Source organism: Oncorhynchus gorbuscha, linkage group LG25 (assembly GCF_021184085.1).
Source record: "Oncorhynchus gorbuscha isolate QuinsamMale2020 ecotype Even-year linkage group LG25, OgorEven_v1.0, whole genome shotgun sequence".
NCBI lineage: Eukaryota > Metazoa > Chordata > Actinopteri > Salmoniformes > Salmonidae > Oncorhynchus > Oncorhynchus gorbuscha.
Genome location: NC_060197.1, coordinates 29222937 through 29241973, shown reverse-complemented (window position 1 = coordinate 29241973; position 19037 = coordinate 29222937). Strand labels below are relative to the sequence as shown.

Sequence of the window (19037 nt, the reverse complement as noted above, 5' to 3'; positions counted from 1 at the left end):
CATAGACCATTCTCTCTGTTTCCAGCAAGCGCTAGTCTACATTTACATTACATTTAAGTCATTTAGCAGACGCTCTTATCTAGAGCGACTTACAAATTGGTGCATTCACCTTATGACATCCAGTGGAACAGTCACTTTACAATAGTGCATCTAAATCTTAAAGGGGGGGGTTGAGAGGGATTACTTATCCTATCCTAGGTATTCCTTAAAGAGGTGGGGTTTCAGGTGTCTCCGGAAGGTGGTGATTGACTCCGCCTTCCGGAGACACCTGAAACCCCACCTCTGAAACCCCACCCCAACAACAGGCTCTTGAACAGCTTCTATCCCCAAACAATAAGACTGATGAGTAGCTAACAAAATAGCTACATGGACTATTTGAGTTAACCTTGTATCGTTATTGACCTTTGCACTGTCTTTATGGTCACTCGCACACACACTCCATCATTTGCTCACACACACACATTACGCACATACATTTATACTGACTCTATACACACACACACACACACACACACACACACACACACACACACACACACACACACACACACACACACACACACACACACACACACACACACACACACACACACACACACACACACACACACACACACACAATCATCATATACACTGCTGCTACTTTGTTTATCATATATCCTGATGCCTAGTCACCTTACCCCTACACACATCTACCTCTATCGATCCAGTATCCCTGTAAATATGATACTGGAACTGACCCTGTATATACAATTCGTATGCTTCTTACTTATTGTTTTATGCATATTCATTTTTATTTCTTGTGTTTTTTCTAGTATAACATTTAGATGAATTACTGCAGTTGGCTTTTGAGTTTGCAAGAAAGGCATTTCACTGTACTTGTCCATGTGACATTCACAACTTGAAACTTGGTGTTCTTAGAGGTCTCTTCATCTCCCCTCTCTGTCTCTTTCCAATACTACTGTATGTGTAGTTGACCCTGTTAAATACCTTGCCATTTAGAGCTGCTGTAAGGAGTAGTGGCAGGAGAGACCGAAAGAGACAGAATGACAGGTTGGGTCTTGCTGTGACAGCGGCGTAAGGCAGGAGAGTATCGTGTGGCAGTTGTAATGACGTATTTAGGCTGCGGCGTGGGGTTGGTAACAGGCTGACTGTTGGGGCCTTCCTGCCAGTCTTCCTGCCTGTCTTCCTTCCTGTCTGTCTTCCTTCCTGCCAGTCTTCCTGCCTGTCTTCCTGCCTGTCTGTCTTCCTTCCTGCCTGTCTTCCTTCCTGTCTGTCTTCCTTCCTGTCTGTCTTCCTTCCTGCCTGTCTTCCTTCCTGTCTGTCTTCCTTCCTGTCTGTCTTCCTTCCTGTCTGTCTTCCTAGTAGATGTCTGAATTAAAGGAGAGGCAACTGAAAATAATCCTTACAAAAATCATGTTAAATAATGCACCCGCTTATATAGACCATTGCTTTCTGAAAATAAATCAAACACATTCCTTAACTGCATTAACTTGAGCACAGTAAATGGACTTCACTATGGAAAACAACATTAACTCTGTAAAGAGGTTTTTACCAGTAAGCCAACTTCATAGACCGCGTCGCGTCTGTGACACAGAGGAAGAATATGATAGACGATCGTACTCTCTCCTTGAGCGTTTCCGCTCGAGAGGATACCCCCGATACCTGGCTGGAAAAAGCTCGAAAAAAAGTTAAAAGCTTTGAACAGGAACCAGTTACTTCATAAATCCCAAGAAAGACCCAAGAAACCGTTTTCAGTAAACTAGCGACTCACTTTCAATGATAGCCGTAATGGAATCCAGTCTTCTGCCAATAAAGCACTGGCAAATACTGTCATCAGACTCGTCCTTTAAATTCTGACTTCTAGATGCATCTTCATTCATTTATTAACGATCAAGAAATCTATCGAACGTATTAGTTCCATCGGATGTGGCCAGAGAGAGAAAGGAGGCCTTCCGAAAAGGATGTTCCCCTGTAGATCATGTACGCCCTGCCTATAGACCAAATGTAGACTGTAATACAAGAACACTGTCCGTATCAGATTTGACACATCCTTTATGACTTCGACCCACTTATTTATGAAGGGCCGGGCCTGATCTAATCAAATCAAATTGGATTTGTTTTATTTGATGTCCTATGTGGTAAGTTATCTCATGAATTGATATAATGCATCCAAGTGAGCGGACACCTAAGGCAATTGATATACAGGTAGACCAGAGAAGACTCATCCCACTGAAGTAGACCAAAAAGCCGAAACGCCTGTGTACACTATCCCTGATGCAGTGGAAATATGTCTTGTTTAAATGAAGTAAGCTTCATTGTTTGAGTTATATTTATCTGAATTCATACCAACCAAACGTCCGGGAGAGTGTGATGGTCCTCTTTTGATTTGACACCTTGCTGCAAATGGAAGGATTGGAGAAGTGTGTAGTGTGCGTGTGTGTGTTGATACATGTGTTTATTCCAACACTCCTACAAACCGTGTGTGTGTGTGTGTGTGTGTGTGTGTGTGTGTGTGTGTGTGTGTGTGTGTGTGTGTGTGTGTGTGTGTGTGTGTGTGTGTGTGTGTGTGTGTGTGTGTGTGTGTGTGTGTGTGTGTGTGTGTGTGTGTGTGTGTGTGTGTGTACTGTAGATGTGTGTGTAAATATTGGAAGCAGTATCCAGCATGATTATTCAGAGCCAGGCAGACACAGCTGTTCCCTTCACACACACACACACACACACACACACACACACACACACACACACACACACACACACACACACACACACACACACACACACACACACACACACACACACACACACACACACACACTGCACCTATGGACACACACACAGGAGACACACTGGCAGCCCTGGCATTACTGGCAGGCAGCACCCTACAGAATGAATGCACACTGGGTATAGACAGGGTGAGGGTGATCCAACAGTCAGGGACACACTAAAGAGACAGGGGAAGCACGTACCCCCGTGCACACAGGCATGCGTGAGCACACACAAACACGCACATGCACCATCACCCTCACACACATACCAAACCCATGTGTCACATGTTTGTGTGTCCATATGTTTATTCGTTGTCCACCTGATTCAATAAGAGGCATAAAGGTGTGTGTTAAAGGGAGACAACCCCAGTGTGTGTGTGTTTATATGTGTGTGTGAAGGTGTGTGTGTGTGTGTGTGTGTGAGAGAGAGAGAGAGAGAGAGAGAGAGAGAGAGAGAGAGAGAGAGAGAGAGAGAGAGAGAGAGAGAGAGAGAGAGAGAGAGAGAGAGAGAGAGTCTTCTCTGTAGTGGCAGCTCTTTGATCAGCCTCCCCCTGCTCGGGAACCAACCTCTGGTGTCTTGGAGGCAGATGAAACGCACACCCATACACACACGAAACCCTGTGCCTCTCTCTCTTTGTCTCTCTCTCTATCCGGGGCCGCCTCATAGCCACAGAACACCCACTATCAATCCTCTCTTCTCCCTTCCCCTTAACAAGCGCTCCTTACCCCAGCTATTTTAAAGGCTATTGATATGGAGCTGAGGCTTTCATCTGGTATTGCACCAGTTTATTTATTAACAGCCCTTGGTTTTATTTGATCTAAATATGTGAGAGGATAGGCGACTGGAGAATACGTGGGTAAACCCTGAAGGGTGGTTGACAAGGGTAAGGGTATGTAAATATTGGAGAGAGGGGAGTTTGGAGCTTGAAAAAGCCAGTGGATCCTTCAGCTTCATACCGTACCTAAACATTGTCAGGAAAGTAATGCCGGGCCAAGCCTTCATTCCGGGTTATTGTTGCTGACGTCCTCCCTTCCTCCTTCTCACTCTCTTCTGCTGTGTCTAGTGACCCAATTCGCTTCTATTCAAAAGCTGATTTACCGGCCAGATGGCAGAATATTTGACATTATTGTCAAAATAAACATTCTATTGATACCTTAATATCTCCTCTCTCTCTTTCCCTTCTTTCTGCCTTTCCTCGGTCCCTCTCTCTTCTCTCTACCTACCTCCCCTTTCCTTCCTCCTCCTGCTCTCCACCTCTCCCTCTCTCTTCTCTCTACCTACCTCCCCTTTCCTTCCTCCTCCTGCTCTCCACCTCTGGCCATCTCTTTTCTCTACCTACTTCCCCTTTCCTTCCTCCTCCTGCTCTCCACCTCTCCCTCTCTCTTCTCTCTACCTACCTCCCCTTTCCCTCCTCCTCCTGCTCTCCACCTCTCCCTCTCTCTTCTCTCTACCTACTTCCCCTTTCCTTCCTCCTCCTGCTCTCCACCTCTCCCCATCTCTTCTCTCTACCTACCTCCCCTTTCCTTCCTCCTCCTGCTCTCTACCTCTCCCCCTCTCTTCTCTCTACCTACCTCCCCTTTCCTTCCTCCTCCTGCTCTCCACCTCTCCCCATCTCTTCTCTCTACCTACTTCCCCTTTCCTTCCTCCTCCTGCTCTCCACCTCTCCCCCTCTCTTCTCTCTACCTACCTCCACTTTCCTTCCTCCTCCTGCTCTCCACCTCTCTTTTCTCTACCTACCTCCCCTTTCCTTCCTCCTCCTGCTCTCCACCTCTCCCTCTCTCTTCTCTTTACCTACCTCCCCTTTCCTTCCTCCTCCTGCTCTCCACCTCTCCCCCTCTCTTCTCTCTACCTACCTCCCCTTTCCTTCCTCCTCCTGCTCTCCACCTCTCCCTCTCTCTTCTCTCTACCTACCTCCCCTTTCCTTCCTCCTCATGCTCTCCACCTCTTCCCCTCTCTTCTCTCTACCTAATTCCCCTTTCCTTCCTCCTCCTGCTCTCCACCTCTCCCCCTATCTTCTCTCTACCTACCTCCCCTTTCCTTCCTCCTCCTCCTCCTGCTCTCCACCTCTCCCCCTCTCTTCTCTCTACCTACCTCCCCTTTCCTTCCTCCTCCTGCTCTCCACCTCTCCCTCTCTCTTCTCTCTACCTACCTCCCCTTTCCTTCCTCCTCCTGCTCTCCACCTCTCCTTCTCTCTTTTCTCTACCTACCTCCCCTTTCCTTCCTCCTCCTGCTCTCCACCTCTCCCCCTCTCTTCTCTCTACCTACCTCCCCTTTCCTTCCTCCTCCTGCTCTCCACCTCTCCCCCTCTCTTCTCTCTACCTACCTCCCCTTTCCTTCCTCCTCCTGCTCTCCACCTCTCCCCCTCTCTTCTCTCTACCTACCTCCCCTTTCCTTCCTCCTCCTGCTCTCCACCTCTCCCCCTCTCTTCTCTCCAGGCTTCCTGAGTACAGGCGACCAGTCAGCCAAGGGGAACTACGGTCTGTTGGACCAGATCCAGGCCCTGCGTTGGCTCAATGAGAACATCGGCCATTTTGGGGGCGACCCCGAGCGCATCACCATCTTCGGCTCCGGGGCGGGGGCGTCCTGCGTCAACCTGCTCATCCTCTCGCACCACTCCGAGGGTAAGGGGCACACTGGTGGGTCACATTCTTACTTGATTTGATTTGATTTACTTCTCAGTCTACTTAACCCTTGCCTGGTAGAATAAGGATCATTCAATGAGAACTGTGTGGTTACTCAAAAGGATAGGTTGGTTGAAAGTGAGTTCCCAGGATACCATTAGTCCAATTGTAACGGTGTCACGCCCTGACCTTAAAGATCCTTTATTCTCTATTTTGGGTTAGGTCGGGGTGTGACTAGGGTGGGCATTCTAGTTTCTTTATTTCTATGTTGGCCTGGTAGGGTTCCCAATCATAGGCAGCTGTCTATCGTTGTCTCTGATTGGGGATCATATTTAGGCAGCCTTTTCCCACCTGTTTGTTGTGGGATCTTGTTTTTGTAGTGCTTGTGAACACTGCATTGATGTCACTCTTTATTGTTTTTGGTGAGTTTCATTTTTTAAACATGTGGAACTCTACGTACGCTGCACCTTGGTCCATTTATTCTACTAACGATTGTGACAAACTGTGTCTCCTCATATATAATCAAATATACTACAATATAATTTCAGTATTCTTAACCTGGTAGAGTAAGAGAAAATGTACTACAGTGGGGCATAAAAGTGTTTATTCAGCCACCAACTGTGCAAGTTCTCCCACTTAAAAAGATGAGAGAGGCCTGTACATTTTTATCATAGGTACACTTCAACTATGACAGACAAAATTAGAAAAAAAATCCAGAAAATCACATTGTAGGATTTTTAATTAATTTATTTGCAAATTATGGTGGAAAATAAGTATTTGGTCACCTACAAACAAGCAACATTTCTGACTCTCACAGACCTGTAACGTCTTCTTTAAGAGGCTCCTCTGACCTCCACTCGTTACCTGTATTAATGGCACCTGTTTGAACTTGTTATCAGTATAAAAGACACCTGTCCACAACTTCAAACAGTCACTATTCACTGGAAGAGTAGAGGATAGATTGGTCTGGTCATTCTATGGAAAAGTTAGGCGTATCCAATTGTCTTGTGGGTAGATTGTACCATCACTGAAAAGTCAATTCAATTTCCATTCATACTCTCTGTCTACGTACCTGGTTGAATCATAGTAAATGTGAAATTGTGAGTGTACGATGTGGGTAGATGAGGAGTAGGAGGGATAGACTGGTTCAAAGTGAGCTCAGGCTGACTCAGACTGTGTGACACCTTATTCCACATAGAGTATATAATATATAATATATATGCCATTTAGAGGACGCTTTTATCCAAAGCGACTTACAGTCATGTGTGCATACATTCTGGGTGGTCTCGGGAATCGAACCCACTACCCTGGCGTTACAAGCGCCATGCTCTACCAACTGAGCTACAGAAGGACCACCAGTATCTAAGCAAAAAGTAGTGGACTACTTAAGGAATAGAGTGCAATTTGAGGGAGAGACTCAAAGTTTAAATTGGGAGCAATGTGGTCCAATGACCTGCAAGGAAACCTCGACACACACTCTCATGCTTTCATCACAGCTATTACACTACTAGATATACTCTGATAGACAGAGGGAGAGAGAGATAAAAGGAGGAGAGAGATAAAAGGTGAAGAGAGATAAAAGATGGAGCGAGGGAGAGAGAAAATTAGAAAAGGAGAAGAGGGGGAGAGAGAGGGAGAGAGAGATAAAAGGAGAGAGGGAGAGAGATAAAAGGAGGAGAGAACGAGAGAGGCGGAGAGAGAGGGTGAGAGATTAAAGGAAGAGAGAACAAGAGGTGGAGAGAGAGATAGAGATAAAAGGAGAGAACGAGTGGAAGGGAGAGAGAGAAAAGGAGGAGAGAGCAAAAGAAGGAGAGAGGGATGGAGAGAGATAAAAGGAGGAGAGAATGAGAGAGATAAAAGGGGGAGAGAACGCGAGGGACGGAGAGATAAAAGGAGGAGAGAATTAGAGAGACTAAGAGGGAGAGAGATAAAGGAGGAGAGAACGAGAGAGGGAGAGCGATAAAAGGAGAGAACAAGAGAGGCGGCGAGAGAGGGAGAGAGATAAGAAGAGAGAACGAGAGAGACAGAGAGAGTTAAAAGCAGGAGAGCGAGATATGAGTGTGTATTGTGAGTGTTTCAATCATCACACTGTGTGTCTCTGTGTCTGAAGATCAACCTGACCGCCATACAGTAATAACTCACGTGTGTGTGTGTGTGTGTGTGTGTGTGTGTGTGTGTGTGTGTGTGTGTGTGTGTGTGTGTGTGTGTGTGTGTGTGTGTGTGTGTGTGTGTGTGTGTGTGTGTGTGTGTGTGTGTGTGTGTGTGTGTGTGTGTGTGTGTGTGTGTGTGTGTGTGTGTGTGTGTGTGTGTGTGTGTGTGCATGAGACTGTGAGTAAACAACCTGTACAGTGTGCATGTTCTCTCCTCCCCTCACACCCTAACCGTCATGTTCTCTCCTCCCCTCACACCCTAACCTTCATGTTCTCTCCTCCCCTCACACCCTAACCTTCATGTTCTCTCCTCCCCTCACACCCTAACCTTCATGTTCTCTCCTCCCCTCACACCCTAACCTTCATGTTCTCTCCTCCCCTCACACCCTAACCTTCATGTTCTCTCCTCCCCTCACACCCTTCAACCTAACCTTCATGTTCTCTCCTCCCCTCACACCCTAACCTTCATGTTCTCTCCTCCCCTCACACCCTAACCTTCATGTTCTCTCCTCCCCTCACACCCTAACCTTCATGTTCTCTCCTCCCCTCACACCCTAACCTTCATGTTCTCTCTCCTCCCCCTCACACCCTAACCTTCATGTTCTCTCCTCCCCTCACACCCTAACCTTCATGTTCTCTCCCCCCTCACACCCTAACCTTCATGTTCTCTCCTCCCCTCACACCCTAACCTTCATGTTCTCTCCTCCCCTCACACTCCTAACCTTCATGTTCTCTCCTCCCCTCACACCCTAACCTTCATGTTCTCTCCTCCCCTCACACCCTAACCTTCATGTTCTCTCCTCCCCCCTCACACCCTAACCTTCATGTTCTCTCCTCCCCTCACACCCTAACCTTCATGTTCTCTCCTCCCCTCACACCCTAACCTTCATGTTCTCTCCTCCCCTCATGTTCTCTCCTCCCCTCACACCCTAACCTTCATGTTCTCTCCTCCCCTCACACCCTAACCTTCATGTTCTCTCCTCCCCTCACACCCTAACCTTCATGTTCTCTCCTCCCCTCACACCCTAACCTTCATGTTCTCTCCTCCCCTCACACCCTAACCTTCATGTTCTCTCCTCCCCTCACACCCTAACCTTCATGTTCTCTCCTCCCCTCACACCCTAACCTTCATGTTCTCTCCTCCCCTCACACCCTAACCTTCATGTTCTCTCCCCCCTCACACCCTAACCTTCATGTTCTCTCCTCCCCACACAACCCTAAACCTTCATGTTCTCTCCTCCCCTCACACCCTAACCTTCATGTTCTCTCCTCCCCTCATGTTCACCCTAACCTTCATGTTCTCTCCTCCCCTCACACCCTAACCTTCATGTTCTCTCCACCCCTCACACCCTAACCTTCATGTTCTCTCCTCCCCTCACACCCTAACCTTCATGTTCTCTCCTCCCCTCACACCCTAACCTTCATGTTCTCTCCTCCCCTCACACCCTAACCTTCATGTTCTCTCCTCCCCTCACACCCTAACCTTCATGTTCTCTCCTCCCCTCACACCCTAACCTTCATGTTCTCTCCTCCCCTCACACCCTAACCTTCATGTTCTCTCCTCCCCTCACACCCTAACCTTCATGTTCTCTCCTCCCCTCACACCCTAACCTTCATGTTCTCTCCTCCCCTCACACCCTAACCTTCATGTTCTCTCCTCCCCTCACACCCTAACCTTCATGTTCTCTCCTCCCCTCACACCCTAACCTTCATGTTCTCTCCTCCCCTCCCCTCACACCCTAACCTTCATGTTCTCTCCTCCCCCTCACACCCTAACCTTCATGTTCTCTCCTCCCCTCACACCCTAACCTTCATGTTCTCTCCTCCCCTCACACCCTAACCTTCATGTTCTCTCCTCCCCTCACACCCCTTCATGTTCTCTTCATAACCTTCATTCTCTCCTCCCCTCACACCCTAACCTTCATGTTCTCTCCTCCCCACCCTCACACCCCTAACCTTCATGTTCTCTCCTCCCCTCACACCCTAACCTTCATGTTCTCTCCTCCCCTCACACCCTAACCTTCATGTTCTCTCCTCCCCTCACACCCTAACCTTCATGTTCTCTCCTCCCCTCACACCCTCCTCCCCTCACACCCTAACCTTCATGTTCTCTCCTCCCCCTCACACCCTAACCTTCATGTTCTCTCCTCCCCTCACACCCTAACCTTCATGTTCTCTCCTCCCCTCACACCCTAACCTTCATGTTCTCTCCTCCCCTCACACCCTAACCTTCATGTTCTCTCCTCCCCTCACACCCTAACCTTCATGTTCTCTCCTCCCCTCACACCCTAACCTTCATGTTCTCTCCTCCCCTCACACCCTAACCTTCATGTTCTCTCACACCCTAACCTTCCTCTCCTCCCCTCACACCCTAACCTTCATGTTCTTCCTCCCCCTCACACCCTAACCTTCATGTTCTCCTCCCCTCACACCCTAACCTTCATGTTCTCTCCTCCCCTCACACCCTAACCTTCATGTTCTCTCCACCCCTCACACCCTAACCTTCATGTTCTCTCCTCCCCTCACACCCTAACCTTCATGTTCTCTCCTCCCCTCACACCCTAACCTTCATGTTCTCTCCTCCCCTCACACCCTAACCTTCATGTTCTCTCCACCCCCTCACACCCTAACCTTCATGTTCTCCCCTCACACCCTAACCTCCCCCTCACACCCTAACCTTCATGTTCTCTCCACCCCCTTCATCACACCCTAACCTTCATGTTCTCCCCACACCCTCCCCTCACACCCTAACCTTCATGTTCTCTCCACCCCTCACACCCTAACCTTCATGTTCTCTCCACCCCTCACACCCTAACCTTCATGTTCTCTCCTCCCCCCCTCACACCCTAACCTTCATGTTCTCCCCCTCCCCCTCACACCCTAACCTTCATGTTCTCTCCTCCCCTCACACCCTAACCTTCATGTTCTCCCCCCTCACACCCTAACCTTCATGTTCTCTCCTCCCTCACCCCTAACCTTCATGTTCTCTCCTCCCCTCACACCCTAACCTTCATGTTCTCCCCTCCCCTCACACCTTCATAACCCCTTCATGTTCTCCCCACCCCTCACACCCTAACCTTCATGTTCTCCCCTCCCCTCACACCCTAACCTTCATGTTCTCCCCACCCCTCACACCCTAACCTTCATGTTCTCTCCCTCCCCTCACACCCTAACCTTCATGTTCTCCCCACCCCTCACACCCTAACCTACATGTTCTCCCCTCCCCTCACACCCTAACCTTCACGTTTTCCCCCCTCACACCCATGTTCTCACACACCCTAACCTTCATGTTCTCTCCCTCCCCTCACACCCTAACCTTCATGTTCTCTCCTCCCCTCACACCCTAACCTTCATGTTCTCTCCTCCCCTCACACCCTAACCTTCATGTTCCCCTCACACCCTAACCTCCCCCCCTCACACCCTAACCTTCATGTTCTCTCCTCCCCTCACACCCTAACCTTCATGTTCTCTCCTCCCCTCACACCCTAACCTTCATGTTCTCTCCTCCCCTCACACCCTAACCTTCATGTTCTCTCCACCCCTCACACCCTAACCTTCATGTTCTCTCCTCCCCTCACACCCTAACCTTCATGTTCTCTCCCCCTCACCCCTAACCTTCATGTTCTCTCCACCCCTCACCCCTAACCTTCATGTTCTCCCCTCCCCTCACACCCTAACCTTCATGTTCTCTCCACCCCTCACACCCTAACCTTCATGTTCTCTCCACCCCTCACACCCTAACCTTCATGTTCTCTCCTCCCCTCACACCCTAACCTTCATGTTCTCTCCACCCCTCACACCCTAACCTTCATGTTCTCCCCCCCCCTCCCCCTAACCTCACACCCTAACCTTCATGTTCTCCCCACCCCTCACACCCTAACCTTCATGTTCTCCCCTCCCCTCACACCCTAACCTTCATGTTCTCTCCACCCCTCACACCCTAACCTTCATGTTCTCCCCTCCCCTCACACCCTAACCTTCACACCCTAACCTTCATGTTCTCCCCACCCCTCACACCCTAACCTTCATGTTCTCCCCTCCCCTCACACCCTAACCTTCACGTTCTCCCCACCCCTCACACCCTAACCTTCATGTTCTCCCCTCCCCTCACACCCTAACCTTCATGTTCTCCCCACCCCTCACACCCTAACCTTCATGTTCTCCCCTCCCCTCACACCCTAACCTTCACGTTCTCCCCACCCCTCACACCCTAACCTTCATGTTCTCCCCTCCCCTCACACCCTAACCTTCACGTTCTCCCCACCCCTCACACCCTAACCTTCATGTTCTCCCCTCCCCTCACACCCTAACCTTCATGTTCTCTCCCACCCCTCACACCCTAACCTTCATGTTCTCCCCTCCCCTCACACCCTAACCTTCATGTTCTCTCCACCCCTCACACCCTAACCTTCATGTTCTCCCCTCCCCTCCCCCTCACACCCTAACCTTCATGTTCTCCCCTCCCCTCCCCCTCACACCCTAACCTTCATGTTCTCCCCTCCCTCCCCCTCACACCCTAACCTTCATGTTCTCTCCCCTCCCCCTCACACCCTCACACCCTAACCTTCATGTTCTCTCCTCCCCTCACACCCTAACCTTCATGTTCTCTCCCCCCCTCACACCCTAACCTTCATGTTCTCTCCACCCCTCACACCCTAACCTTCATGTCCTCTCTCCCCTCACACCCTAACCTTCATGTCCTCTCCTCCCCTCACACCCTAACCTTCATGTTCTCTCCTCCCCTCACACCCTAACCTTCATGTTCTCTCCTCCCCTCACACCCTAACCTTCATGTTCTCCTCCCCTCCCCTCAACACCCTAACCTTCATGTTCTCCCCTCACACCCTAACCTTCATGTTCTCTCCCCCCTCACACCCTAACCTTCATGTTCTCTCCTCCCCTCACACCCTAACCTTCATGTCCTCTCCTCCCCTCACACCCTAACCTTCATGTTCTCTCCTCCCCTCACACCCTAACCTTCATGTTCTCTCCTCCCCTCACACCCTAACCTTCATGTCCTCTCCTCCCCTCACACCCTAACCTTCATGTCCTCCGTCATATCTTGTCTTGCCATGGACTCGTCTCCTCTGCTGCCACTCACCAATACATTGCAACCTGACCTTTCTGCTGTCAAACCCGTCTTCATCATCATCGTCATCTAACCCCAGCCCTCCAGACTACTCCTCCACCTGTCACTCAAAGCCCCCGGGCCGCCAGGTAAGGAACATTCCCACTCCCCTCGAAGAACGGCAATCACGTCATCGCACCAGTCAGCAAATGAACTGTGCCATGATATCCATGAGTTTAAGGAGGAGAGGTGAATGGAGGAGGTGGGGAGGGGAAGGGGAGATACAGATTGTTATGATGAGAGAGGCGGAGGGGGGAGGTGGGGAGGGGAAGGGGAGATACAGATTGTTATGATGAGAGAGGCGGAGGGGGAGTGAGGAGAGGGAATGGAGGAGAGAGGGGAGGGGGAGAAGGGGGGAGATACAGATTGTTATGATGAGAGGCGGAGGGGAGGGGGGAAGGGAGATACAGATTGTTATGATGAGAGAATGGGGAGGAGGGAGGGGAAGGGGAGATGGGGAGGGGGAAGGGGGGGAAGAGATACAGATTGTTATGATGAGAGAGGCGGAGGCGGAGGGGGAATGGGGGAGGTGGGGAGGGAAGGGGAGATACAGATTGTTATGATGAGAGAGGCGGAGGGGGAGGTGGGGGGGGGGGGGGAGATACAGATTGTTATGATGAGAGAGGCGGAGGGGGAGGTGGGGAGGGGAGGGGAGATACAGATTGTTATGATGAGAGAGGCGGAGGGGGAGTGGGGTGAATGGGGGGGTGGGGGGGGAAGGGGAGATACAGATTGTTATGATGAGAGAGGCGGGGGGATGGAGGAGGTGGGGAGGAGGTGGGGAGGGGAAGGGGAGATACAGATTGTTATGATGAGAGAGGCGGAGGGGGGAATGAGGGGAGGGGAGATACAGATGTTATGATGAGAGGTGGGGGGAGGGAAGGGGAGATACAGATTGTTATGATGAGAGAGGCGGAGGGGGAGTGAGGAGAGGTGAATGGAGAGGGGGATGAATGAGAGGGGAGGGGGGAGGTGGGGAGGGGAAGGGGAGATACAGATTGTTATGATGAGAGAGGCGGAGGGGGGAGGAGGAGAGGTGAATGGAGGAGGTGGGGAGGGGGAAGGGGAGATACAGATTGTTATGATGAGAGAGGCGGAGGGGGAGTGAGGAGAGGTGAATGGAGGAGGTGGGGAGGGGGGGAGATACAGATTGTTATGATGAGAGAGGCGGAGATTGTTATTGTTATGATGAGAGAGGCGGAGGGGGAGTGAGGAGAGGTGAATGGAGGAGGTGGGGAGGGGAAGGGGAGATACAGATTGTTATGATGAGAGAGGCGGAGGGGGGGAGGAGGAGAGGTGAATGGAGGAGGTGGGGAGGGGAGGGTTATGATGAGAGAGGCGGAGGGGGAGGTGGGGAGATTGTTATGATGAGAGAGGCGGAGGGGGAGGGGGAGGGAGGTGTTATGGAGGAGGTGGGGAGGGGAAGGGGAGATACAGATTGTTATGATGAGAGAGGCGGAGGGGGAGTGAGGAGGGGAAGGAGGAGATACAGATTGTTATGAATGAATGGAGGAGGTGGGGAGGGGAAGGGGAGATACAGATTGTTATGATGAGAGAGGCGGAGGGGGAGTGAGGAGGAAGGGGGAGATGAATGGAGGAGGCGGAGGGGGAGGGGGGAGGGGAAGGGGAGATACAGATTGTTATGATGAGAGAGGCGGAGGGGGGAGGTGAGGGGAAGGGGAGATACAGATTGTTAATGATGAGGAGGTGGGGAGGGGGAGAAGGGGTTATGATGAGATTGTTATGATGAGAGAGGGAGGAGGAGGGGGAGGAGATGAGAGAGAGGTGAAGGAGGAGGATTGTTATGATGAGAGAGGGGGAGGGGGGAGATACAGATTGTTATGATGAGGTGGGGAGGGGGAGATACAGATTGTTATGATGAGAGAGGTGAATGGAGAGGTGAATGAGAGAGGTGGGGAGGGAGGTGGGGAGGGGAAGGGGAGATACAGATTGTTATGATGAGAGAGGCGGAGGGGGAGTGAGGAGAGGTGAATGGAGGAGGTGGGGAGGGGAAGGGGAGATACAGATTGTTATGATGAGAGAGGCGGAGGGGGGGGGAGGAGGATTGTTATGATGAGAGGTGGAGGAGGTGGGGGGAGATACAGATTGGGGAATGGAGGAGGGGGAAGGGGAGATACAGATTGTTATGATGAGAGAGGCGGAGGGGAGTGAGAGAGAGGTGAATGAGGAGGGGAGGTGAATGGAGGAGGTGGGGTGGGGAGGGGAAGGGGAGATACAGATTGTTATGATGAGAGAGGCGGAGGGGGGAGTGAATGGAGGAGGTGGGGAGGGTTATGATGAGGGGAGAATGGAGGAGGTGGGGAGGGGAAGGGGAGATACAGATTGTTATGATGAGAGAGGCGGAGGGGGGAGTGAGGAGAGGTGAATGGAGGAGGTGGGGAGGGGAAGGGGAGATACAGATTGTTATGATGAGAGAGGGGGAGTGAGGGGAATGGGGGAGGTGGGGGAAGGGGAGATACAGATGTTATGATGAGAGGGGAGGGGGGAGGAGAGGTGAATGGGGAGGTGGGGAGGGGAAGGGGAGATGTTATGATGAGAGAGGCGGAGGGGGAGTGAGGAGAGGTGAATGGGGGAGGTGGGGAGGGGAAGGGGAGATACAGATTGTTATGATGAGAGAGGCGGAGGGGGAGGAGGAGGAGGGGGGGGAGGTGGGGAGGGGGGAAGGGGAGATACAGATTGTTATGATGAGAGAGGCGGAGGGGGAGTGAGGAGAGGTGAATGGAGGAGGTGGGGAGGGGAAGGGGAGGATTGTTATGATGAGGGGGGAGGAGAGGTGAATGGAGGAGGTGGGGGGAGATTGTTATGATGAGAGAGGCGGAGGGGGAGTGAGGAGAGGTGAATGGAGGAGGTGGGGAGGGGAAGGGGAGATACAGATTGTTATGATGAGAGAGGCGGAGGGGGAGTGAGGAGAGGTGAATGGAGGAGGTGGGGAGGGGAAGGGGAAGGTTATGATGAGATACAGATTGTTATGATGAGAGAGGCGGAGGGGGAGTGAGGAGAGGTGAATGGAGGAGGTGGGGAGGGGAAGGGGAGATACAGATTGTTATGATGAGAGGCGGAGAGGAGGAGAGGTGAATGGAGGAGGTGGGGAGGGGAAGGGGAGATACAGATTGTTATGATGAGAGAGGTGGAATGGAGGAGGTGGGGAGGGGAAGGGGAGATACAGATTGTTATGATGAGAGAGGTGAATGGAGGAGGTGGGGAGGGGAAGGGGAGATACAGATTGTTATGATGAGAGAGGGAGGAATGGGGGGGAGGGAAGGGGAGATACAGATTGTTATGATGAATGGGGGAGGTGGGGAGGGGAAGGGGAGATACAGATTGTTATGATGAGAGAGGCGGAGGGGGGAGTGAGGAGAGGTGAATGGAGGAGGTGGGGAGGGGAAGGGGAGATACAGATTGTTATGATGAGAGAGGCGGAGGGGGGGAGTGAGGAGAGGTGAATGGTGAATGGGAGGGGGGAGGGGAAGGGGAGATACAGATTGTTATGATGAGAGAGGCGGAGGGGGGGTGAGTGAGGAGAGGTGAATGGAGGAGGTGGGGAGGGGAAGGGGAGATACAGATTGTTATGATGAGAGAGGCGGAGGGGGGGTGAGGGGGAGGTGAGGAGAGGTGAATGGAGGAGGTGGGGAGGGGAAGGGGAGATACAGATTGTTATGATGAGAGAGGCGGAGGGGGGAGTGAGGAGAGGTGAATGGGGGAGGTGGGGAGGGGAAGGGGAGATACAGATTGTTATGATGAGAGAGGCGGAGGGGGAGTGAATGGAGGAGGTGGGTGAATGGAGATGAGGTGGGGAGGGGAAGGGGAGATACAGATTGTTATGATGAGAGAGGCGGAGGGGGGAGTGAGGAGAGGTGAATGGAGGAGGTGGGGAGGGGAAGGGGAGATACAGATTGTTATGATGAGAGAGGCGGAGGGGGGAGTGAGGAGAGGTAGAGGAAGGGAATATGAGAGGGGTATAGAGTAAAGAAATACATTGATTGTTATGATTTAGGATTAAATATATACAGTTCCTTTGGAAAGTATTCAGAACCCTTGACTTTTTCCACATTTTGTTGCGTTCCTTATTCTGAAATGGATTAAATGAAACATCCTTAGCAATCTACAGACAGTACCCCATAACGACAAAGCGAAAACAGATTTTTAGACATTTTTGCACATTAATACAAAATGAAAAACAGACATACCTTTTTTACATAAGTATTCAGACCCTTTTCTATGAGACTCGAAATTGAGCTCAGGTGCATCCTGTTTCCGTTGATCATCCTTGAGATCTTTATACAACTTTATTGTAGTCCACCTGTGGTAAATTCAATTGATTGGACATGAGTTGGAAAGTCACATAGCTGTCTATATAAGGTCCCACAGTTGACAGTGCATGTCAGAGCAAAAACCACACCATGAGGTCAAAGGATTTGTCCATAGAGCTCCGAGACAGGATTGTGTCGAGGCACAGATCTGGGGAAGGGTACCAAAAAATGTCTGCAGCATTTAAGGTCCCCAAAAACACAGCAATTGGGGGAGAAGGGTCTTGGTCAGGGAGGCGACCAAGAACCCGATGGTCACTCTGACAGAGCTCCAGAGTTCCCCTGTGGAGATGGGAGAACCTTCCAGAAGGACAACCATGCTGCACTCCACCAATCAGGCCTTTATGGTAGAGTGGCCAGATTGAAGCCACTCTTCAGTAAAAGGCACATGACAGCCCGCTTGGAGTTTGCCAAAAGGCACCTAAAGACTCTCAGATCATGACAAACAAGATTCTCTGGTCTGATGAAACCTAGATTGAACTTTTTGGCCTGAATTCCAAGCGTAACATTTGGAGGAAACTTGTCACCACCACCATCATGAAGCATGGTGGTGGCAGCATCATGCTGTGGGGATGTATTTCAGCGGCAGGGACTGGGAGACTAGTCAGGATTGAGGCAAAGATGAATGGAGCAAAGTACAGCGAGATCCTTGATGAAAACCTGCTCCAGAGCGCTCAGGACCTCAGACTGGGGCAAAGGTTCGCCTTCCAACAGAACAATGACCCTAAGCACACTGCCAAGGCAACACAGGAGTGGCTTCGGGACAAGTCTCTGAATGTCCTTGAGTAGCCCAGCCAGAGCCTGAACTTGAACCCGAACGAACATCTCTGGAGAGACCTGAAAATAGCTGTGCAGCGACGCTCCCCATCCAACCTGACAGAGCTTGAGAGGATCTGCAGAGAAGAATGGGAGAAACTCCCAAATACAGGTGTGCCAAGTTTGTAGCGTCATACCCACGAAGACTCAAGGCTGTAATCGCTGCCAAAGGTCCTTCAACAAAGTACTGAGTGAAGGTTCTGAATACTTAAGTGAATGTGATATTTCATTTTTTTCATTTATACATTAGCAAACATTTATAAAAACCTGTTTTTGCTTTGTCATTATGACGTATTGTGTGTATATTGATGGGGGGGGGGGGGACAATGTAATCCATTTTAGAATGAGGCTGTAACCTAAAATGTGGAAAAAGTCAAGGGGTCTGAATACTTTCCGAAGGCACTTGCACGAGCCCTTTTGTCAATCGTATATCTCAGCCTTTTATCGCCCTCATTCTTTTTCTTACTCTATCACTTCTTACAAACTTTCTCACCCCACTCTTCAACTCCCTCTCCTTCTCTCCCCCCGCCCACCCTTTCTCTCTTCCTCTCTCGCTCTTTCTCTGTCTCTCTCTTCTATGAGGAGAAATGCTGAGGTAGCAGGTAGGGCTAGCTCGTGTCTGAGTCATACACTTCCTAATAAACTCCCTGGGAAATAGAGGCTCTGCTCTGCGTCACTGCTTAATAATTCACCAGGAATCTACAGAAGAGGAAAGGAGTGCGGAGGAAGAGAGCGAGACGAAGGAGGAACAGTAGGGAGGGATGAGAGCCCCCTCCTGTTACGAGGCACAGGACCGACGGAGAGAAATAGAAAAGAGAGAGAGCGAGAGAGAGAAATCTGTGGACGATAGGAAGGAAAAGTTGCTTTTAGAAGCAGACTGTGTAGTCCCCCATCGATTTCCCAGTCTGGGCTGTATCATATCATTTCAAGTCTGAGATTGTTGGAGTTAGAAGCACATGCCTTTCTCTCGGATTTGTTACAGTGAGTAAGATGTAGGGAAAAGCAAAGACAAATCTGTGGAGGGTAAAAGGAACAATCTTTCACAACCTAAGTATTCTCAATCCCTTCCCCAAGTCTGAACTTTTCAGATTGTTCAAAGTAAAGTATTAACTTCTCTCTTCCCGGAGAGAAAGGAGGCAATGAGAGGATTCCACGTTAGACTATTGAGATGCACCTATGGCTGCTACTCTAGTGACCTAACGTGTGTAGCACACTTTGACGAAAC

General features: G+C 50.4%; 1 protein-coding gene across 2 annotated transcripts in view; it reads left to right on the top strand.

The window, feature by feature from the left end:
• The window catches only part of nlgn2a (neuroligin 2a), a 222683-nt gene that overhangs the window by 190453 nt on the left and 13193 nt on the right, over positions 1 to 19037 (top strand). The window contains exon 5 of one of the 2 annotated variants that reach the window (XM_046328654.1): positions 5205 to 5390. In XM_046328654.1, coding sequence (XP_046184610.1) covers positions 5205 to 5390 — 186 coding nt within the window. Of the gene's footprint in view, positions 1 to 5204; positions 5406 to 19037 lie in introns of both variants that reach the window. The other variant, XM_046328653.1, reaches the window with a different exon arrangement.